General features: G+C 52.9%; 7 protein-coding genes across 7 annotated transcripts; 3 read left to right on the top strand and 4 right to left on the bottom strand.

Annotated features, from left to right (window-relative positions):
• Window positions 1–321: 321 nt before the first annotated feature.
• On the bottom strand, window positions 322–2,054 carry DACRYDRAFT_117062 (uncharacterized protein; the record flags this gene model as incomplete). Its single annotated transcript, XM_040770311.1, has 2 exons — window positions 1,977–2,054; window positions 322–1,922 (listed from the first exon to the last, which is right to left on the bottom strand). Exon 2 carries the CDS (start codon window positions 1,882–1,884, stop codon window positions 322–324), a length of 1,563 nt encoding a protein of 520 aa, XP_040627469.1. The 5' UTR covers window positions 1,885–1,922; window positions 1,977–2,054.
• A 2,171-nt stretch (window positions 2,055–4,225) lies between these two features.
• On the top strand, window positions 4,226–5,537 carry DACRYDRAFT_53825 (uncharacterized protein; the record flags this gene model as incomplete). The annotated part of the gene is made up of 4 exons (XM_040775206.1): window positions 4,226–4,262; window positions 4,324–4,484; window positions 4,538–4,792; window positions 4,842–5,537. 4 exons carry the CDS (start codon window positions 4,226–4,228, stop codon window positions 5,535–5,537), a joined length of 1,149 nt encoding a protein of 382 aa, XP_040627470.1.
• Window positions 5,179–8,476, bottom strand: DACRYDRAFT_80789 (uncharacterized protein). Its single transcript, XM_040776471.1, has one exon. The coding sequence runs from the start codon at window positions 8,385–8,387 to the stop codon at window positions 5,625–5,627; it is 2,763 nt and encodes a 920-aa protein (XP_040627471.1). The 5' UTR covers window positions 8,388–8,476; the 3' UTR covers window positions 5,179–5,624.
• Window positions 8,477–8,686: 210 nt separating this feature from the next.
• On the top strand, window positions 8,687–11,277 carry DACRYDRAFT_80792 (uncharacterized protein; the record flags this gene model as incomplete). The annotated part of the gene is made up of 16 exons (XM_040776472.1): window positions 8,687–8,976; window positions 9,023–9,226; window positions 9,276–9,400; window positions 9,451–9,649; window positions 9,702–9,837; window positions 9,890–9,914; window positions 9,962–10,082; window positions 10,133–10,177; window positions 10,225–10,301; window positions 10,356–10,367; window positions 10,415–10,432; window positions 10,482–10,617; window positions 10,670–10,697; window positions 10,748–10,781; window positions 10,830–11,002; window positions 11,052–11,277. Exons 1-16 carry the CDS (start codon window positions 8,691–8,693, stop codon window positions 11,275–11,277), a joined length of 1,845 nt encoding a protein of 614 aa, XP_040627472.1. The 5' UTR covers window positions 8,687–8,690.
• Window positions 11,236–13,484, bottom strand: DACRYDRAFT_100710 (uncharacterized protein). Its single transcript, XM_040767481.1, has 5 exons — window positions 13,087–13,484; window positions 12,762–13,039; window positions 12,373–12,729; window positions 11,861–12,285; window positions 11,236–11,811 (listed from the first exon to the last, which is right to left on the bottom strand). Exons 1-5 carry the CDS (start codon window positions 13,298–13,300, stop codon window positions 11,736–11,738), a joined length of 1,350 nt encoding a protein of 449 aa, XP_040627473.1. The 5' UTR covers window positions 13,301–13,484; the 3' UTR covers window positions 11,236–11,735.
• A 519-nt stretch (window positions 13,485–14,003) lies between these two features.
• DACRYDRAFT_108647 (uncharacterized protein) lies at window positions 14,004–16,429 on the top strand (the record flags this gene model as incomplete). Its single annotated transcript, XM_040768695.1, has 13 exons — window positions 14,004–14,196; window positions 14,247–14,277; window positions 14,337–14,631; window positions 14,678–14,798; window positions 14,846–15,101; window positions 15,156–15,262; window positions 15,311–15,582; window positions 15,634–15,710; window positions 15,763–15,844; window positions 15,894–15,946; window positions 15,999–16,030; window positions 16,077–16,181; window positions 16,236–16,429. 13 exons carry the CDS (start codon window positions 14,004–14,006, stop codon window positions 16,427–16,429), a joined length of 1,818 nt encoding a protein of 605 aa, XP_040627474.1.
• Window positions 16,430–16,587: 158 nt separating this feature from the next.
• DACRYDRAFT_117068 (P-loop containing nucleoside triphosphate hydrolase protein) lies at window positions 16,588–22,012 on the bottom strand (the record flags this gene model as incomplete). The annotated part of the gene is made up of 12 exons (XM_040770312.1): window positions 21,542–22,012; window positions 21,180–21,493; window positions 20,637–21,131; window positions 19,814–20,590; window positions 19,164–19,761; window positions 17,876–19,116; window positions 17,383–17,827; window positions 17,125–17,331; window positions 17,028–17,077; window positions 16,867–16,979; window positions 16,746–16,815; window positions 16,588–16,695 (listed from the first exon to the last, which is right to left on the bottom strand). The coding sequence occupies exons 2-12, from the start codon at window positions 21,234–21,236 to the stop codon at window positions 16,588–16,590; spliced, it is 4,161 nt and encodes a 1,386-aa protein (XP_040627475.1). The 5' UTR covers window positions 21,237–21,493; window positions 21,542–22,012.
• Window positions 22,013–22,070: the final 58 nt, after the last annotated feature.

The raw sequence follows: 22,070 nt of genomic DNA on the forward strand, positions 1-22,070 counted from the left end.
TCTTCTAGCGAATGGACAAATGGATTCGACTCTGCCTCGCCCAGTCATGTGATATGAGGATGCGAGTATTTCGCTGGCGGACCGGCATGCAGCTGGCAAATGGGAAGGCAGGGGACTGGGGTGCAAGCAATTAGGTCGACCAAGATCTGTCTCAGTATAACGAGATCGCAGAAAGTGCCTCATATAATAATATAATCGAGAAGCCTTCGCGAGCACAGACGGAGCCCCATGACATGCGGCGATCAACTCTAAAAGCACTTGCCTGATGGATACAGAACACGGTACTTCTGAACCCAGTCACAAGGAGGAAGACGGCATGTTTTAGGGGCGGGTCGCCTTCAACAGCTCCTGGACTTTCTTCCATGCTGTTCGTGGGCCTTCAGGTCCGTAGGACGCCCTGCACTCCAACTGGACATTTGGCCGCACCTTCCGGAGGAAATCCGCCACGTTGGGAGCGCACTCCATTTGCCCATACCCAACGCCCAACGTCAATGGCCACATCACGGTTGGTAAGTTGGATGGGACGGTTAAGCTTCCAGATGCGTCCAACCAAGCAACGAGAAGATTGCGTAATCCAGGACAATGGAAGGCGAACTGCAGCATATCCACAATGCTGAGGCTGCGTGGATCGTGCAATCCGGTGTGATTGACACATTTGGTCCGATGTCGTGCTGGAGGATCCCAATCCAAATAGAATGACTCTATGTTTCTCCACGCGCGGGAGATTTCGGAGGACTGTGAAAAATCGAAATTGTCGGACGAGTCGTATACGAGCCTGAATCGCTCGATTTCGCTACATCGTAGAAACGGAGCGAAGGTCTTCCAAGATATTGGCATACCTCGCCGCATGAGAGGATCAAACGGTTCGATGATGGTCATATCGATGTCATGCAGCGACGTGGCGAAAGTGGTCATGATGTCGACAAGGCTATCGAGGTCTGACTGCGCGATCAGGCCCCTTCGATTTGAGCAAACCACGGTGATAGTCTGGAGCGTGGAATGTAAAAAGCTCAGCAAAGCGGTTGCGACTTGTATATCGCAGTTGAGCTCTATATGGCGCAAGTAAGGGAAGCTGGCAGGAGAGATAACGTCGCGGAGGTTCTCGAGCAGGGGAAGTACATCGGTATAGACACCGTCCAAAGGGAGATCACCCCAAGGATCAATTACGTCGTATTGTGCCGGCCGCATAAGGATCTTTAAGTCTTCCAGTTTCGTCGACCTCGCGAGAGGGTTCAACAGATTTGGCGAAAGAACCACGCCATCTCCGTCGTACGTGGTGACAGTAGAGAGACTGGCCAGCAGCTGTTCCACAAGGGGAAGGTCTCGTAACCACGGCATGCCCCGAAAAGAGAGCGTGTGCAAATTTGTGCAGCGCGACTTGATTGCTAATAAAAGCTCTGTAACGACCTTCTCCGAGTGGCCATCATCAGTGATTTGATTGTTGAAGCCGCTGCAACCCACTTCCAGTTGATATAATGATGGACCGAGGAAATAATGTGTGTAGGTTAGATCGGACGCTTCGCTAGCGCATATGCGGAATCTTCGAAGGTTAGGCAGAACTGACTCTGTCGCAGGCGCATGCTCGGCGATTTCGTCGAGCGCGATAATGAGGGAGGGACGAAAGCGGCGTTGCAGGTAGAAGTCCAAAGTCAGGTCTTGGACGAGAGAGGCATGTAACTTGAAGTGCGACATCAGTTGTGCCGTTAAGTCAATTCCACGGGTCAGGCAAGCGATAGTACGCTGATCAAGCTTCTTCCAAATATATGGTAGCACGGAGTAGTGGAGAAGGCGAGATACCCTAGCAAGCTTGGGGAGAGTCCGGGGAGGAACAAATCCGCAGATAAGATGAAGCACATCATTCTGTTGGAAGATAGACGGTTCCATGCTTTCCGCACAGCTGAAGCTGGGTGGCTGGATGTGTGCTAGAAAAAATCTCTCAATGAGAAGATCGGTCACAGGAGCATATAGTGGCTTACCTGTGATGTAATTCGACTGAATGAGAAAGTTATCGCCCCAGCCCGCGTCGGAGTTGAATCCCGTGACGCTGCTGTGCGAAAGGGATGAACCAAGTGATGACTAGACCTGGCAGTTTCGCCAGACGAGGGCTGTAGCTTTATAGCTAGTAGTCATGTTCGAGTCGGCCATGAGAACATAGAACATAGTAGAATTGCGGAACAGCTCCGTCGTCTCGGTAGCTAACGGAATCGGTCCTCCACAAGGCATGCATCCCGATCTAGGGCTCGCGGGTGTAATAAACCCTGGCGACACCGATTCGAATTCAGCAGCAATAATTATCCATGCGGTTGGTCGATTTGCGGGCATGCTGGCATGATGAGTGGGCGGGTCAGAACGCGCTCCTACGCGTCAACATATGTTTGTGGGCACATATCAGAGGCTGTGTGCTTCCCACGTAAAGGCGCATCCTGTGGCTGAAGAAAGGCCGATGTCTCCTCTTCATCCGAGCTGGGATTGTGGGTAGAGGGCACCCTTGGCCGGCGTATACAGCAGTTCTGGAGTTCAGCTTCGGCTTTCGTCAATCTAAACATGGCATAAATACACATCCGGTCATTGAGAACAAATGGACCTAAGAATAGTGTTGTAAGCCTATTCGCGGTCGTGTGAAGAGACGAGTCGATACCTCGAAGGTCCAACTCCTGATGTAGCGGCATAGTCTTTAAGCTGATGATGTTGCGCAACACGTCAAGTACTAACACCTCTGCGGAATGTATTCCGCGATATATGCGGCAGACCTCCGATCGTTTTTATCACAATCTTGTGAACACCTCGCAAGATAATAAGCCGGACCTTGACCGATTTACGAGACGGTACCTCCACCACTTCAGGCACATTCAATGTTCCCAATAGGTGTTTACCGCGAGTTTTGGTGGCTATCAAAAGGGGAAAGGATGATTATATCCTTATGTGTTCCTTCTGTTCTTGCTAGTGAGCTTCGACACGTCACATCTTTGACAACTTACGTAATGCACAGTCGCCGAGGTTCGCGAAGTCGGAAGTGATGGCCAGACCTGGCGCCATTTTCGGGGTGGGAATATTGACAGTATGCAATTGAACGAGCACACATGGCTGACTGAGAAGCATGGCAGTTTTAATTATCCTGCAGAGGGATGAGTCGTCCACCGAAATAAAAGTGACGGTAGGAAAGAGCGTGAAATCATGTGTGGCTGTGTCGTCGTTGTGGCTTGCCCTGAACAAAACTAAGGACTCAATCTGGTTCCGGCCCGATTCGCCACTCTGGCGCACAACACCTGGCACGGCGGTCGCCTCCTCTCTCACTCTACTTCTTGCTCTCTCCTTTCATCTGCTCTTTAGGCTCAACTCAGTAATTCAACCACAATGGCCTCTGCTGACGACGAAGCAGACTTGTATGCTGGTGCGCATGGAATAAATATCTGCGAAATCTCACAGCTGACTCATTAGTCAGACCTGTACGGCACTGAAGAGAATGAAGCAGCGACTGCCCAAGATGCGAGTGTAGAGCAGACATCCGAGGCATTGAAGGTGGTGGAGTCGGCAGCCGCTGACTTATCTGGACTATCTACTATGCCTATTGCTCCTACATCGTCTATTACGCCTAGTATTGGTCCTACTGCAAGCATTGCTCCTGCTCCTTCGTCTACGCCCAGTCCCATCGGTACTTTTGTATCTGCCCCTCCAGCGTCTCTACCTAGAGTAGAGCCACCGCTCAATACTCAGCCGATTATGACATTCTCTTCTGAATCTGAGCAACCCAGACAGACAAGGCTTTCTGGTCCTGTTGGAGGGTACAATGACAGTGTACCTCCCCCGTTCCCGCAGTTCAATAAACCTCTCGACGACGGCGATCAATCTGCAGCTAGGGGTGGCTTCCAAAGCAATGTTCGCCCGAGCGAGATGCCAGATGAAGGGTTAGTTTTCTTCCATGTTTGCATTGATCGAGCGGCATGGGATCGAGTCGTCTACGAGCACGTAGAGCGGGGTCGGGAAGTCACGATGATACGTAGCTCCTTACACGTTTGCATACCTCACAGATGGAGTCTAGTCAAGGATATGCTAGCACTGCTTAGACGCTCGATACCATGTCGCTACGTTATCCGTTCACCTTACCTAACAACCGTTGAATATTTGCTGACTGATTTGCTTGTTTCTTCTATATTCCCGTTGCTCGCTTGTCGTCGTGCACCCGTCCGCCTTTGTTTGCGTGCACATCTATGGATAATGCAGGAAGATGTTTGTCGGTGGATTGAACTGGGATACGACAGATGGTAATTAGATTTCCTCCCTACATCGTAACCATTAGACTGAGTGCCTTTCGTCGTGGTGTAGAATCCTTACGTCGATATTTCGAGCAGTTTGGGGAAGTCGATGCTTGTACTATTATGCGAGATGCAGGTGGTCGCTCCAGAGGCTTTGCCTTCCTGACATTCAGAGAACCTGCTGCCGTGAATGCCGTCATGGTGAGGGAACACCACTTGGACGGCAAGATTGTGAGCGCATCTGGAAGAGTACAGTCGATCAGAGTGACTGATTTCTTTGATAGATTGATCCTAAGAGAGCTATTCCTCGTCTTGAACACCAGAAGACGCAGAAGCTGTTTATCGGAGGCTTAGCACCGTCCGTCACGTCCGAGTCTATGCGAGACTTCTTCAGCCAGTTCGGTGCAGTCATAGATTCGACAGTAATGGTAGATCGCGAGTCTGGTCGTAGTAAAGGATTTGGGTTTGTCACTTTTGAGGATGGTCAGGGTGCGGAGAAGTTGGTTGGTCAGGGCATCCTCTCCATCGATGGCAAACCGGTGTGTAACGGAGTCGGTCATACACTGCTTTGTAGCTCATTATCCCCAGATCGAGGTGAAGATCGCACAGCCGCGCGGTGCAATCAAGAAAGATAACGATAACTTTACTCGCGGCAGCGGTGGGTTCAATCAAGGAGGAGGTTACAATCGAAGTGCGCCGGCACCTGGGAACCAAAACGGTTCAACCGGCAACTTCGGCAGCAGCACATTCGATCCCCAAGCGATGGCCCAGCTTTGGCAGAAGATGATGATGCAGCAGCAAATGGGAAATATGGGCATGGGAGGGATGGGCGGGATGCCTGGGATGGGGATGGGTATGGGCGGGATGGGTATGGGAAACATGGGCATGATGGGGAATATGGGTATGATGGGCATGGGACGTATGAGCGGGATTCCTGGGATGGGCGGGATGGGGATGGGGCAGATGGGTGCGGGTGCTGGTGCGGGCCGTGGGGCAGGAGCACCTGGAATAGGTATGGGCATGGGTGGTGGACCAATGGGTGCCGCTCAAGCACAAGAAGTGATGAGCCCCACAGGCTCTGGAGGTCCTGGTCCCGCTCCAACTCAGAGCCCTGTAAATACCGGTGCGCAAAAACTGCCTGGAACTACCGGGGGCAACATTCCGAATGCTCCTCGAGGACCTGCAGCGATGCGGGCTGGTGGCCCACCGGGTGCGCAAGGCGGTGTTGGACCGATGCGACAAGGTGGTCGGGGTCAGCACAATTACCATCCTTACGGGCGATAATTATTACTGTTCCGGAGTTGTATTAGTGACTATGCGATGTGTAGGAGATAGTACTATCATCGAATGATGAGCTATTGTACATCTATTTCAAGAAGTCCAGCGACGCATCTTTGCGATGCTTTTCATTGGTGCATCTTGCTCCTCCAGTGGAGCTAGCCCCAACCTCTCTTTGCCTTCGTCATCGGACAACTCTGATAGTTCCTTCCACCTTTCCAAATCATCCCATTCGACATTCAGCGCTCGTACGATGTTAGACAGGTATGACAGGTCGGACGCCAGTTGTGCAGCACCAGCCGACGACAACAAAACGATTGTGGGAAGGATATCGGCTGTCAGATGTGCTACAAGTGATAGTGCGAGCGAGCTGAGCCAAGTCGAGGACACGATTTCAGCACTTAGGACTATGGGTGCCTGCGTCTGGGTGGGTGCTTCGCTCGGTGGTGCTGTGCCAGAAAGATGAGAGGGTACCCGGCTCAGTGGTTCTCCAATTTGATCATCTTGACCGAGGGCGTTCAAAGACTCCGCATCTACGAACGGTAAGGTCTCGATCGAGAAAGCAAGTGCGTCGTCGTCGGCATACACCTCGAATAAGCGAGGCAAGTTCAGCAAGCCTTCAGCAACGCGGGCTATGATCGGTGTGGGGGATAGTGAGAAAGTAGGGATGTTCAGATCAAAGGCGCCCTTGTTGCGTTGATCCTTCGTGGCTGCCCAAACTGGTAGGAATGGATAGCCAACAAGATGGGCATGAAGCGGTAACAGGATGATGTTCTGCAAAAGTGTTTGACAGCTCTTGGTAAGGGCAACAATAGCTGAGTTCGCCCCATCAAGCACGTGTGGTCGAGATGCGGCAGGTTTTTCAAGGAGATCCAGTAGTCCTTGCAGTGACAAGGAGTTGAGTCCGGACTGGGCGAGGATAAGGGCCTCTCCACTCGTCGTTCCGGGCAGAGGGTGAGATGCCGGATCAACACGTGCCAATCGAAGTGCGGTGCTGATCTGACCCATACTATTCCGCAGTCGATTTTCCAACACATTCAGCCGTTCCTTGATGGCTCGGCAAGTCTCGAGAAGGTGAAGACCAAGTTGGAAAACGTTCCAGTCTTCGGTGGTGTAATCGATATCCGGGGGCTCTGTTCCCAGCTGGGGCGTTGGGACACCTGTTGGAGGTTTTCGCAAAGCAGTGACATTGGACCGACACCCGTCGAGGAATAACCCGAATAGATAGTCAAGTACTGTCACGAGCGCAGCGCCACCGTATCCATGGGTAAGGATCATACATCTGGACATGGCGTCTTCCGCCAGGCTGAAAACTTCTGCTGACTGAGCACGTACTAATCGTGCCATATCGACGGGTTTGTCTCCTTCAGTGGCTGCCGCTCGTGCTCGTTTTGAAGCCGCGCGATAGTTATTCTCGAGGAAAGCCCTCTCCAGGGTGCCGTACTCGTTCTGGAATTCCGTGAAGGGCTCAAACAGTGACTGCTCCCATGGAGCGATGCTCGACGGAATCTGGCCTGGCAGAAGACTGATTGATGCACGACCAGGCCCCATCCGGCGAGAAATCGACATCCGCTTGGACGATCGCTTTTGAGCGCCGCTCAGTGGTGGTCGATGGTGCTCGTCACCGGTACCTGCGAAGAAGGCGGAGTTGCCAACTTTCTCCATGATCTTCTCTATCTCCACTGCGAGAGACTCGGTTGATCGAAAGGTCTCAATCAACTCCGGCAATGCCTTCGCACCGTAGAATTCGGAGATAGCCGACAGTCGCTGAGGCAGAGAGGGGTTTAGAGCGTCGAACAGAGATTGGATGAAGGCAGACAGAGTATATTGGGGATCAGGGAATATTGCCGGGATATACGTTCGTTCTTCATTAAGGATAATGAGGAATTCAGTAAAGAAGCGCGAGAGGAACTGGGAGAACTTTATGGGTGCTGCAGTCTGCTGGGGAGTGATATCTAGGCCAGCAGCGTCCAGTACGACAGTCTCTTCCGCACAGTCCGACAATGGAGTACGTTGCCACATCGAGACGAGGTTGGATCTTCTCGAGCCATAGTAATAATTGCGGAATTCTGACTCACGCTGGATACGGGTGAAGATAGAATAGAAGGTCTTGCAGGCGTGCGTGTCACGGCTGTTGATGGCAGCGACGAGGGCTGAACTGAGCGAAGCTTCCAGCTGGTTCTGCAGGGAAACCATGAGCGCTCGCCGGCTTTCGTACTCTGGCGTGTTCTGGAAGAGTGGCATCGACTTGTTAGCTTCGGCCAGCCTGTCGGATGCTCGGTCGTACTGCTGCTCTGCGATCAGAGCAGTCACCTCCGACTCAAGTGTGCTCCAGCTTTCAGCCTCACGCAGGACCTCCAAAGACGCCTCCATCCGAGTCTTCACAGTGTCCAAATACTGAAGTACCTCCAGCGCCTTCGTCGTTTCCTCTGTTTGTGTGCCTGCTATTTGCAAATTCGACCGCGTCTGCAACGTCTCGAGGGACAGTCGAAGGGAGATGGCGCTCTCCCGCATGAATTGCAGATCGTATGTCAATCGAGGTACTGCACGAGTGATATCGTCGATGCTCCTCTCCAGTTGCACGGCGGTATCTTGAGATGTGATCTCGAGCCTTCGTGAGAGCTGATTGACACGTTTGTCGACCTCCGACAGCGGTAGCGGTGAAGCCTTTTGGGCACCATCCGCTTGAGCGGGCCCATCTAGCAAGTCGTTGATCCATCCCACTACATCGCCGTCGTACTCATCCAGTGAGGCAATGAGGTCGGATGATCGAATCGTCAAGGGTGCCTCATTGTCAAGATCTGCATCAGCCCCGTTAACAGCTGCAGGCGACACTACCCGTAACGGCGATGCCATATGCCAGTCGTCCGGGGTGCATACACTTGCTGCTGCCGCCTGTTTGTCGGACAAGAGCTGAGCAGTATGATTGGATAAGAGGGATCGTCAGAAGGAAATGACGCTCTCAGGATTGGCTGTGGGTGTTGGACGAAATCTGGAGAACGTCGCGTGAATGCGCGTCCTGCGTATTGCCTCCGACGTCTTCGTCGACGATGTCCATAATATTCTGGTTGAAAAGAGTATACAACTTGTCCTCCTATTTCACTCATGTTTGAGCTCAGACGACGAAAGATGGCTGCAGATCGCGCCAAAGAGCGCTTGATGCTGCAAGATGCTCTACGAAAGAACGCCCGAGTGGGCGGGACACTCCCTCCCAAACCGCGACCAAGTACAGACTTCTTGAGCCTGCGTGCTCGTGTGCAGGCTATTGTCAGCGCCGTCATCATCGCTGGCGTGCTGGTACTATGGAAATCCCCTACATCCAGTCTCCCTGCAACATACGCTCTATGCTCGAAAGCAAATCAAATCTACACGGTGGAACTGGATCGGCCAACGGTCGAATGTGTGGTCGTGGATGGATCGTTCATCGCTGACATGGGTTCAAGACGTACGGATATTTCACTCCATGCCCCGGTCTATCTGACTTCTTGCAGAGGAGATAACAGAACGGTGGGGAGACAAGCATAAGACTGGGCCGATATTTGGAGCGCCCACTTCGACCGCAAAAACCGGGTTGGTCTTCAAGTCGCTACACCAGAACCACGCTCTAGTTCCAGGCCTCTCCGACAGTCATGCGCACATCCTAGATTATGGGAAGACGATGCAGCTACCGTTGGCCGGCTCGCAGTCAGTAGAAGGTAGGGAAACCCGTTGTTGATGGCGTCCGCCGCTGACCAGAATTGGCAGAGGTTGTCAAACGCACTCGAGAGTATGTTCTACGACACCCCGAAGTGCTGAACGACACATCCGTTTGGATACAAGGAGGAGGGTGGGATCAGACATTATGGGAGGGTGGAGAGTTTCCGTCATGGGTTCGTACTTTGTTCATCAACTTGCCAAGACATACTGACCACGTTTGTAGCAAGATCTTGATGCGGATCCAGTGCTTAAAGGTCGACCAATTGTGCTTGACCGCATCGACGTACACGCATATTGGGTATCATCACGAGTTCTTGAGATTCTAAACCCTCTGCCTGCCGTGGTTGACGGCGGGCTCATCGTCCGGGACGAAAGCGGACAACCAACTGGTGTTTTCGTGGACAATGCAAGACAGTTCGTCGGTATGCCCTCCTCGAGTTCTATTTATTTGGCGTCCCTCACGCAGTCATCCAGCTGCCAAACGACCCCCTGACAGCGAGGTACAGCTGTTCACGTACTACAAGACTACCATGCGAGACGCTGTTGAGCATGGCTTAACACATATCCAAGATGCGGCGACATATCCGAACTATGTCGATTTCTTCGTCAGGTGCGCTTGTTCCGCATTTTCAACCAGCGTGATCTCTGACGGAGAATGACAGAATGGCGGATAAAGACATGATTCCTGTGCGTGATATCAAGTATCTCATTGACGCCCCTGCTGATGATGTCAGATACGCATTACTCTGATGGCCCATATTGATGGTGATGATTACTGGGGAAGGAACTTCACAAAACTTCTCGGATACGCCGATAACCGGCTTAACATGAGAAGCGTCAAACTCTTCATGGATGGTACCTAATTTCACCCCCCGTGAACTGAATGTTAGCTAACGACCACACAGGTGCGCTGGGATCATGGGGTGCGGCCATGATAGAACCGTATTCAGGTCAGCAATGAGGTGCTCTTCCCGGACCATAATTACACGATCGTTAGACAAGCCCAACGAAAATGGGCTCCTCTTGAGTCCCCCTGAAGCGATGTCAAACCTAATCACGCAGTTTATCAAAGATGTGAGCCGGGATGATGGACATGTACTCTGGCATTGACAGAAGTTTGATACATAGGACTGGCAAGTGGTACGTGAACCCTGGAAGATGAGATTTGGTGCTTATATCGCTCAAAGGATGTCCATTGTATAGGTGTGAGTTTACCCAATGTTTTTAAGACAATGTCTTACCTGTTCTGCGTAGGATCGAGCAAACCGCATTGTACTCGATACGTTCGAGACCGCATTGAGTGGTCTAGAAGGCCCAGATCGTCGACCACGCATCGAACATGCGCAAATACTAACCCAAGAGGATATTCAGCGGTTCAGCAAGCTGGGCGGTGAGTGATGTCTTAGCGAAGCTTTTCCCGATGCTGAGGCACGCTGACCTAGTGATCGCCAGTATGCAACCTACTCATGCGTATGTTTCTATCATTTGTGCACTCCTTTAATTTACCATGGTTGTGACAGCACAAGCGACATGGGCTACGCAGAGTTGCGCTTAGTTCGTCCCCTTTCCCTGTATTGCGAGACTATGCTAACCGTCTGATAGGGTCCCGAACGCATCAAAGGCGCCTACGCATGGCGTACACTGCTTGATAGCGGCGCAGAGTTGGCGATAGGATCGGATTTCCCAGTGGAAGGTATCAACCCCCTACTTGGGTTTTACGCTGCCGTATCGCGACTCCGGCCAGATGGCACATCCCCTCATGGGCCTGAGGGTTGGTATGTAGCACGTCTTGCCTTTTTATTCTTTATCAATATATTGTCATAGGTTCCCGGAGGAAAAACTTACTCGACAAGAAGCGCTACACGGAATGACACTCGGCGCAGCATATGCTGCATTCCAGGATGAAGAGCTAGGGTCGATCAAGGTCGGGAAACGGGCCGATCTGGTTCTGCTTGACCGAGATATCATGAAAGTCCCACAGGTAGAAATCCTGAAGACGAAGGTCAAAGCAACCATCATCGATGGGAAGATTGCGTATGGGAGGGTGTGAGGCAGGGCATTGAGTGGCAGTAGAACATATTGGGACCACATTGGGGGATAAATAAAAGTGTGGATATACACATGGATGGGTTACAATAGCGGTACTAATTGGAAGGTATTGCAGGATTGCAGGATAACAGACAACATGTGAGCAGATGAATCAATATCGTCGCAACTCTCTGAGTGCGATATCTCTATTTCCTTCCGATGGAGTCCGAGCCGCCGAACCCACCAGGGGGGAAGGGAAGTCTGAAAACGGACCTGCAGGCGCCACAAGCGAAAGTGGTGTGAAAGTTGTTCCGGCTGCGTAGGCAAACTCATCTTCGCCTGCCGGATACTGGTCGCCTTCTTCCTCTTGCCGGGAGATATCACCTGCTTGTAACGGCAGGACATGCACGTGCGCTTCTTCTTCAATGTCTTGGTCCTGGCTCTCGCTGCTAGACTGCTCAGCAGAATCAAGAACCAGCATCAGGCCACCCTCCGTCTCCGCTTCTCCATGCACCGGAAACTCGTACCATCCGTCTCCTCTCGCACCTTCCTCCATCTGCGGCTCAGTATTCTCCACCATGTTTCTCAGCCTTAGGCGGTGGCACTCGTCTGGTGTTGTCTGCGGAGAGAGGAGAACGACTTTCCGAATCCTGCCCCTGTCTCGAGGCTCCTCTTCCTCCTCCTCGTTCTCCCCTTCGTCCGGCCCCTCCCCAGCTCCATCCTGGACGAACCCCCAAGTCTGCCTCTGAACCGCAACAAGCGGCAGCCTGAGCTCTGCATCCTTCGTCCCTTCTCCCACCTCGTAACCGCGAAACCACGCCATCCCTAGACTCCACAGCGGTGCCGTAGCGAGCAACAGGGCGGCCATTTGGCCAAAAGTCGTTACTTCGTCTTCTCCAGGTAGGAGGTAAGGCTGGATCGCGTGTTGCACTTCAGTGGCTGTGACTAGGCCAACGAAGAGGAGGAGAGCGATGAGGTCCCGGATCAAGTGAGTGGGCGAGGAAGAGAACCGGGGAAGGCGAGCAGCGAGCTTGTGGAAGCGAGAAGGTATGGGAGGGCGGCTGGTGGCTAGCGAAGGGCTCGCACTACGTCGTGCTTGGGAACGGGAGGGACGTACTCGGCTCTGTCCCCTGCTGCGGGGGGTGTTGTACGCTGTTCCGGTTGGGTAGGGGGTGATGAGTTTGCTTCCTGATGGGCGGCGTAGACGCGAGTCTCCCGATGATATGGAGAGGATCGCGAAATACCCCATGGTGAGGCCCATTGAGAAGAGTAGCCATAATGGGTAGATGAAGAAATAACTCTTGTGGGCTAGGGCACCCGGGGGTTGGAGGTGCGGGTCGATGGAGGAGGCGAATATTGGGTAGCCGAAGAAGAGCAGGAGGGTGGGACCGTTGCACACGGGTTGGGCATACGAGGGCGAGGTGAACATGTATACTGCCCAGGACCATTGGAGGACGAGCTGATTCCTTATCAGCTATGCCCCACAGGTTTCTGAAGAGCACTCACCTGGATGACCAGCGCTAGGCTTAACACCACCCTCCCTCTCGTCTCCCTCTTCCGCCCAGATCCCTTATCCTCCGCCCGCCAAACGGTGCATCTCGGTGCCACAGCTAGACTGGCCAGAGTCGAGAGCGTCGCGAAGTTGAGTACGAGCGAGGCATGGAAGAGGGTTAGGTTGCCCTGCGCTTTCTGGGTTGTTGCAGGGATTAGGAGGGCAAGAGTGAGGATGACTGCGGCCCATTGGCCGGAGGTGGAGTCGTCTGGTGAGTAGAGGACTTGGAGAGCTACAATGCCCATCAAGTATGTGGGTCAGGAATGTATCAACACGTACCATTGAAGATGGCCTGCGCGTAGAAGGCGACTCGTACGCCTATACCTGCAATGTCGGTGTTCGCGCATATTGCGCATATCGATCCTGTGTCACCTCCTGCTCCAGAGCAGTACAGCGCTTGCAGAGAACTGTCGTTCAACAAGGCGGCAAATCCTTCATCCTGGGATAAGTTGGAGAGCAGGGTTGTGATGCTGGGCGCGGTCAGGCTGGCCATTACGACGCTTGCCTATTCGATAAATCGTTCTCATAAGTTCTGCGGAAGGTGAAGTACGTGCTTGGGCATTATCAGGCCGTGATATATTTGGAACGGTACCGTACTACGGCGGCCGCACGGGTGACGAACAATGATTCAGCTTTGAGTTGCCGCTGTCCTCCATTCCAGGGATGCACCAAGCGTGCTGTGACCCAACTCTCAACCCGGCCAACCCGTAAGATATCCTCCATTACGCTAGAGTGATATCAACCTTGTAAGCAGTGTGCTCCAAATAGTGATAGTCGCCGAAAGAGATAAGAGCATTCCCGGCGGCGGTGCACAACTCATCAGTGACTCAACGTGTCCCTTTCCTTTGCTCCCTCATCATCTGCATGGGCGCTATCAAACGCCTCGTTTGTGGCACGCAACCGCATGCAACTCAGGGGAAGACAAAGGAACTGCGGAATCCCGAGAATCCGGGCAGGTGCCGAAGATGATCATCAGGCATCATTCTTGACGTTTACGTTTACTTGCGGGCGCTTATTGCTGTGCAATTTGCTCTGGAGGGACCACGTATATCGACGGTGTATCTGGAAGGGAAGTGGCTCAGCGGAGTTGAATTTGCTCCAATTTTCTATCGAGCCTATGAACAACGTCGGTATCAAGTATACCTGCCATCTAACTAGCAATCTTAATCCTGTTCAACCACTGAGAGTTCTCAAACATGCCAACAACAATCCGACACCGTCTGTCCCGCCCTGCCTATCGGCTTGTACCTCTCCCACGTCGGTCACCAACTAACGGCGTCAACCGTCCCCATGAAAACCAAGATCCGGGCACAAGCGAGGCGGAAGCTTGGCATGCTCGGTGGAAGAACGTGATGGACACACTCCCTGCGCAGATCACTAGACAGCAGAGTATTTCTATTATCTCTCAGACTGGGATGGACAGCTGATACGTGTCGTAGTTGAGAAGATATCCATAGGAGGAGCTATCGGGTATGAACTAGGAATGATTGGCATTCCACAGCACTGACGCTCGTTCACGTCACTGGCAGAACCGGACTCTTCCTCGGTCTCAACACTGCGCTGCAGCACGGCGGCCCACTAGGTCTCGTCCTCGGCTACGCGCTTATGGGTACCGTCGTCTACTGCACGGTCATCTCCTTTGGGGAGATGGTCTCTTTCCAGCCCCACATCGGGGGGCCGGTCGGCTTGGCGCATCTGTACGTTGACGAGGCTCTTGCTTTTGCCCTGGGATGGAACGCATGGTATAATTGGACTATTGTGCTCCCTGCGGAGATTAGCGCTGCTGTATTGCTGGTTGGATATTGGTCGGGAGGTAATTATGCTGTGAGCAGCCTTTTCCGGCGAAGGAAGGGCACTAATAGAAAAGCAGTGGGGCGTGACAGCCGCATTCATGGTTACTGTCTTACTCGCGAACTGTCTCGGCACGGCGTGGTATGGTCGGTTTGAAGTCGGCTTCACCCGACTCAAAGTAGCCACGATCCTCTTACTGAGTTTACTCTTCCTCTATCGCCGGTAGGCAGTCACTCACTCCTGGCAGTCGTCATGGGCCTCATAATCGATGTCGGTGGCTCTCCCCGTGGGCCCCTCTGGTTTCGCTACTGGCAAGATCCCGGGCTCTTCAACGGGCAGATGTTCGCCCCCGGTGCGCTTGGGAACTTCCTCGGATTCTTCAGCGTCCTCCTTCAAGCCGCATTTTCCTTTTTTGGCAGTGAGGTACCTGCTATCGCCGCGGGGGAAGTGGTGAACGCGGGGAAGAATATACCTATTGCGCTGAAGTGGATCTGGATCAGAATGTGCGTTCTTCTTCGAGGATGGGATAGAGTAGAAACTGATGTAAAGGGACTCAGAACTCTTTTCTATGTGATTGGCGTGTTTATAGTCTCACTCCTAGTTCCATATGACAATCCCGACTTGAACAACACCAGCGGAACAGCAAGTCAATCTCCCTTCGTCAGTACGTGCACGCTTCCCCACCTTCGTGGTCGCATCTGAACCTCTACAGTCGCCCTGAACCTCGCCTCCTGGCGCGGCCTCCCGCACGTTTTCAACGCCCTCTTTCTCGCCTCCGCCTGGTCCGCAGCATCCTCCGATGTGTACATCTCTTCCCGGTTCATGTTCAACCTCGCCCGGCTGGGCCACGCACCTCGGTTCATGGGCTGGCTGTTCCAGCCATTAGGGAGGGGGAAGATCGCCATTCCTTGGGTTGGAATTGCTGTTGCCGGACTTTTTAGCGGATTAGCGTTGATGCAAGACGGAGGCGGCCAGACTGCTGAGGTGTGTTGCATTGCTACACTCGTAGTAACAAATGCTGACCCTGGAGGAAAGACGTTCCATTGGCTCTCATCCATGACAAGCGCAGCGGCGCTACAGGCCTGGATTGGGATCCTCTTTACTTACATTCGGTACGCAAAGCATCCCGTCATCTGGCACATTCATGGTCTGATTCTCAGGAAGATGGTATCAGGGAACCAGGCGTGCGATCCAGGACGGCCAACGGAGAAGAGAAGATTTCCATCGGCACTGGCTTCAACCATATGTGAGAATAACCTCTCCGGCTAAACTATCTCGCTAAGAATAGTTTGTAGGCCGCGTATTACGCCTTTGGAATGTGCTGTCTCGTCCTGGTTTCAAATAGTTGGTATGTAGACGGTCAATGATATGTTCCATCAAGTGTCTGAATGGATGATCAGGGCGGTGTTTGTGGCCACTGATTGGCGGCTTGGTACGACAACTAACGAAATTCTGTGTATGTACTGATTTCTGAGCAGCCTTGGGACCAGGGGAGACATGGCCGCCTGCTTTCGACTCGACCGCCGAGTACCAGGCCGTTTCTGGCCCAGTCGTGCCTATTTTCATTACATCCTATCTCCCGAGTACATCTTCCATGTTATTATAACATTACGCACTAACTCAAACATGCTTAACAGTCCCTGCTTTTCTCATTCTGCTCTTTGGCTACAAACTCGTCTACCAAACGAAAATGGTGAAGGTCGAAAATATGCCGTCGCATCTTAGTTACCATATTTCTGAAGAGGAGGTCGCGGAGGAACCAGAGCCGGACTACGCTAGCATGCCTATGTGGAAACGCTATGGGTTGTATGCTTTGAATATCGTATCTTGAATGTGACTGGGCCAAAGTCCTGTAGACTCACGCGTGTACACTAACAGTATTCTAAATATCGAACGAGATTCACATTACAAAACAGATGCTACATGAGGTACAATCTCGTATTTCAACAGCGACAGACGACAAGATAGATTCGGAACAAGAAAATATGCCTACGAACGAGCACCTTGGACTCCCGCCAACGCTTTGAGCTCATCCGCATCGGCACCCTTCTCGACAAGGCTAGCAAAAATTCCTCCTGATCGAATCAGATTGGAAGGCTAAACCGATGATCAGTGATTCTACAGAACGTGCCAAAGACCAGACTCACAGTATCAAACTCTTTAATCTCACCCTTGTCAAGAACGAGGACCTTGTCGAATGTTATGATGGAGCGCAACCTACCGAACACTTGTCAACAGAACGTTCCATAGGAACCATAAGGTTCTCACCTGTGAGCAATGGTAAGGATGGTACAGTTGCCAAATTCAGCTTGCAGAGATGCTTGAATTCTCTCATCTGTGTCCCTGTCGACGCTTGCAGTAGCTTCGTCTAATAAAAGAACCTTCCCATGAAATCAGCCAACAAGGCTAGATATCAACGGATCACCAACCTTGCATCTTCGCACGATTGCCCGAACAAGGGCTAAAATTTGCCTTTGACCTGTTGGGATTAAGAACAGGTATACTAAATCAAAGTAGCATGCGAACCTTGAGAGAAATTCTGACCTCCTTCTGCCACTAGCGTTTCCAGGGTTATAACTTTTTCTCCTTCCGGCGATTCCGGACTGGAACCCTTGGTGATCGATTCAAGCCCAACAGTTGATGCTGTTCTGGATTGCGTTCGAGAAGGTCGCATGGATTCCACAATTCCGGAGCTGTTCAGAGCTACATTGAGCTCCGCATCATCATGAGCATCTAGGGTTCCTGTCAGTACGTGCTGGGAGAGCGACAGAAATAGGTAGGTACCGAACGGGTCCAAGTTGGTGCGGGTTGTACCCGAGAACAAAAGGGGTTCCTGAGGAATGAGGGATATCGCTTGGCGTAAGTCGTCCAAATTTAGGGTATCGATGTCAATGTCGTCGATCATAATTTGTCCGCTTGCTTTAGGGATCAATCGCAGTAGCGCAAGGGCAAGAGTTGATTTGCCAGAACCAGTGCGTCCAACTATGCCAACCTTTTCTCCCGGTCGAATGGTAAAACTGAGATCCTTCAGGACATCGGGGGCATCGTCAAAATACCGCACACGAAGGTTTCGAACTTCGATCCTTCCGGCGATCGGCCACGCTGCAGGAGGTTTCCCTTGGGGCGTGGGTGTCGGCTCCGTCTTCAACATAGTGTATTCCATAAGCCGCTGGTATGACACCAATTCAACTTCGAAGTCATTCAAACCGCGCAGCAAAGTCATGAGAGTCTAGGAGTAAAGTTACGAGCGGCGTCATGAGGAAGAACAAGTGCATACCAAGGACATTCCAACTGCGTTATTGAGCGAGAAGCCCACCAGACTAGCATTGGGGTTGTTCATATACAAAGCTAGCGCTCCAGCGGATACGGCAACGATGCCAGAGGCCCAATCGATTCGTACACAGAACCAGCGATTCGAGTTAAAATTTGCCTCGAGGGCACGACTGCTACGGGCCAGAGCCGCCTGCAATTGAGAGAGGAACATTGGTTGAACATCGAAGGCTCGAATTGTCTCCGCACCACGGAGCGTATCTGCAATGGAATTGAAGATGGGACTCTGCTCTACGGCAACAATTCGTTTGACAGACATCTGAGTAGCTGTGTACAGATTGCCTGCCCAATATGCGAAGTAGGTGGTAAAGATCGCTGGGACGGCGAAGACGGGGAGAATAGTTGTGATAGCCGCCAGCCGGAAAATCGCACGCAGGGCATTGTCCACGACCATCTTCAGCAAAGGTAATATGAGAGTGTCGACCGACAGGAAGTCACGAGAGAACCTATTCTGTATGCGACCAAGAGGATTGGTGTCGAACCAGCCAATTGGCGAACGGAAGACGGCAATGGTGACCCACATGTGGATTTTCCTAGCAGCATTCCATGCACCAGAGTAGAGGATAATAGAAGATGTGGCACTAAGACAGACATAAATGGCCAGGACGATCGCGAATCCACCGCAATAGTAACCAAGATGTGACATCGAGTTTTGAGCGTTTGTCCAGAGTGCAACCCAGAATGTGGTCGACAGGAACGCGAGCTGAGTACCACACGCCACACTGATAGCGAGGATGAACACGGGCCACCCACCGAACTGCAGCATGTATCGGAAGATCATCGTCTTCGGCAAACGGCCAACAGCGCGCTCCTCGTCTTTAACTAGTCTGATCGCATTCGGGTTTCCGTTCAGAATAGAGTGGATGGGCGGCAACTCAGGCTCGATGACAGTTTCCTCAGACGCGGAGGTATCCTGAGCCGGTTCAGCAAGTCGGACCTCCTCCAAGCGCCCATCCACGACACGCAAAACGAGCGCCGCAACAGGAGCGACCAAGTCCTCGAAATGGGTCACGAGAATGACCGTCCGCTCTTGCAGGATCTCGCCGCGGATACAGTTGTCGAAGACATGGTGGACGGTGTGCACATCCAGCGCAGAGAACACGTCATCAAGCAGGAGAGTGTGGGCCGAAGAATATACAGCTCGGGCAAAGGATAGGCGGGCACGTTGACCTCCGGAAAGGGTCGCGCCTGGTTCTGTTCAGCAAACATAGAATGATCCTAGACACCAGACACACCTTTTTCGCCCAGCTCCGTCTGGTCGCCGTACTCCATCAGCCTCAAGTCGGGAATCAACCCACATGCGAACAGTACGCGATGATACCTCATCTCATCATAAGCGCATCCGAAGAGGATATTTTCCCTTACAGTCGCGTTCCTCAGCCATGAGCTCTGGGAAACATAGGCGATACCCCTGGGCATCCTGGGCAGGCAGCACTGGCCCTGTACGATAGGCATCTCACCGAGCAGAGCGAGGAGGAGCGAGCTCTTGCCGCTTCCTGTGGGACCGACAATAGCGTTAAGCGCGCCTTTGACGAAGCGGACGTTGAGCTTCTGGAGCCTGAAGCCAGTGGAAGGCCACTCGAACGTGCCGTCTTGGATCCAAGGGGCATCGTCAGTTATCTGGATGACCTGCCCAGCACGGCGAGATTCAGCAATCTCATGGTCAGCTTGCTCTTGCAGGAAAGCGTTGAGTCGACCGATGGACGCAACGGCGTTTGCGCACAGGCGGGCGATGTTGCTTGCGTAGACGAATTGCTGGCGAAGGAGCTCGAAGACTGCCATGGCGGTAAAGGCGACGCTGCTGTCCAGCCGGTGGTGCATGACAACTGTGTGCTATATGCTGGGATCAGCGGCTGGAAGAGAAGTCCGAAAGATAGGTGCGCACAAAGAAGAAGGTGACGAGCATAGTGAGCATAGGCGTGCAGTCCGCGGTGGTGACAATAGCGACAGACCAGATGTTGCGCATCCACATCCTTGCTAGCTCCTTAGCACGCACGGCATGCACGCGCTCGATGACGACTGGGTCCCACCCAAAAGCTTTGAATACCTTTATACTATGGAGCAGCTCAGTGATCGTTCCCATGCGGGCGTCAGTGTACCGCAGAACCTGGCGTTGGCATGCCGTAAGCTGGCGGGTGAGGAATGCAGGCAGAGGGATAGAGACAAGCATGACGAGGAAGCCGAAGAGAGAGGACGCGCCCATGATGTTGTACAGGAAGATAACTGCGATGGTGCATTCGATCGGGGCAGTGACGGAAATGTGCACTATGTCGCGTGCGCCGAAGATGTTCTCCACATCAGTGGACATGAGGTTGCTGATACGCCCGACGATGCTCTCGTCTTCCTTACTCGCCGGGCGGGCGAGTAACTTAGCACGCAAAGTGACAGCATAGAGCTCTTGGATGAAAGCGAGGCGGACGCGGACGATGAGCCGGGTGGAGATGAAGAGGTATGCCTGCCAGCAAGCGCCTTTCAGCACCGGCATGGCAAACATGAAGAAGACCCAGATGGCGGGCTTGATCCCCGCTGAGGACGGAGTTTCGAGATACCGTAGCAGGCGATTCATGGCAATCGGCCCGCCTAGGTCGAAGAGCGCCATGCCGAGGGCAAAGAGACACTGGCCAGCAATGTTTCGCCGTAGGCAGAGGATGACGGTGAGTAGCTGTTTGGATTAGCTCTGGCTGTCTGAGCGCAAAAGCGGGACGCACAGTTCTACGGATCTTTCCTTGTTTGCTTGGTACCCATCTCCTGATCCACTTGGGCAGCCATTCGCCCTTCCTCGCCCATTCTACCTCCCGCCTCCAGACTTCTGGGTCGTCGTACGCCGGAAGAGGGGGAAGGTCGTCCAACTCGAGCTTGCGAGCGTATCCTAGCCGGACGAGGGGTTGAAGCCAGAGGTAGGTGAAGAAGTATTGGATTGGAGGGGTCGTCTGTTCTGGGGAGATGGGGTAGCCGGGGATGGGATGGGCATACCGCGGGGTAAGGCCGACGCAAATGATGAACAGGAGGAGGAGGGTGAAGAGGATGAGGCCGTACGGAGAGAGGTGGGTAAGCGGAGAGGGCTGAAGCAAGAGAAGTGGGAGGAGAGACGTGGTGAGACTGCTTAGGGAAAGGAGGATGACCAGGCTGTTGATATGCCAGGTTAACCGCGGTCGGAGGAAGGAAGGCCGCAGGCGGAGCGTGGCAAGGTGCAGCGTGTACACCTGAGGTAAAATGAGCTCAGCACTGCTAAGAACGGCCAATAGACGCACCAGTACTGTCAAACAGGCGACGCCCTCCCATCTGCGCTCACGCTTCAACTTCACCATCCCTGCAACTTTCACCCCCACCGCCGCCAAGAGCAGCACCAACCCCAGCACGGCCCACCCCAGCCTCTCCCCTTCCAGACTCTCGAATTGCTCCTCTATGTCCGCAACATCAGAGGCGAGGAGAGGTTTACGTTCACCACGCCGCTGCGAGGAGGACGAGCGAGACGAGGGCGAAGGCGAGAGGGACGTAGAATGGGAGATGGTGAAAGGTGAAAGGCCTGGCTGGTGGATGGATGGTGGTGTGAAGTGAGAGATGGCTGTAACACCAATCAGTTCAGTTCTCGTTGTGTGTGGACATCGCTTACTCGCTTGTGTCCAGTTGTGAGAATAGCAGCCAAGGCAGCTCGACAGTGAGAAAGTACAGAGCACTGTCCATCTCTCGTCGTTCAGTTCACCGTCCAACGCGGGTCATAAATATCGCCTCCTCGCAGAGAGGTATGCAATAGCCGTGGTATAAGAGGTTCGTTGCAAGCGAGGTCCGCATCAGCGCTTCTCCTCTAAGTGGGTCGAGGGTTAATACGGCCCTTCGTATTCGCCAGGTTGTCCGAAGGTCCGAATGTGCAGAAGATGATAACAGAGCAGACTTCTTGCCAGCTCCCGATTAGATATCCGCAATTGTACTTGCTTCGCCAGTTGATATTGTGGTGGATATTGGTGTGTACGGCATATCGGACAGATGATGAGCGTCGTGTGCAGAGACGGATTTCACCCGGATGTCAACATGCCGAACTTCCGATGCCGATCACCTCCGACGTTGGGATTGTCCGCCCAACAATCATGTTTCCGTCTCTCTGGACCTCGACAAATGAAGGCAAGTCGGTGTGAAATCAGTGG

Source organism: Dacryopinax primogenitus (assembly GCF_000292625.1).
Source record: "Dacryopinax primogenitus strain DJM-731 SS1 chromosome Unknown DACRYscaffold_12, whole genome shotgun sequence".
Classification (NCBI taxonomy): domain Eukaryota; kingdom Fungi; phylum Basidiomycota; class Dacrymycetes; order Dacrymycetales; family Dacrymycetaceae; genus Dacryopinax; species Dacryopinax primogenitus.

Excerpts from the sequence above, each read along its gene's own strand:
- DACRYDRAFT_80789 (XM_040776471.1), bottom strand. The coding sequence starts at position 8,387 with ATGGCATCGCCGTTACGGGTAGTGTCGCCTGCAGCTGTTAACGGGGCT.
- DACRYDRAFT_100710 (XM_040767481.1), bottom strand. The coding sequence starts at position 13,300 with ATGGCCAGCCTGACCGCGCCCAGCATCACAACCCTGCTCTCCAACTTA. Across the intron at positions 12,730-12,761 it reads GCCTAGCGCTGGTCATCCAG|CTGATAAGGAATCAGCTCGT; the intron begins GTGAGTGCTCTT and ends TGTGGGGCATAG. Across the intron at positions 12,286-12,372 it reads GCAGCAGGGGACAGAGCCGA|CTCGCTGCTCGCCTTCCCCG; the intron begins GTACGTCCCTCC and ends CGCTTCCACAAG.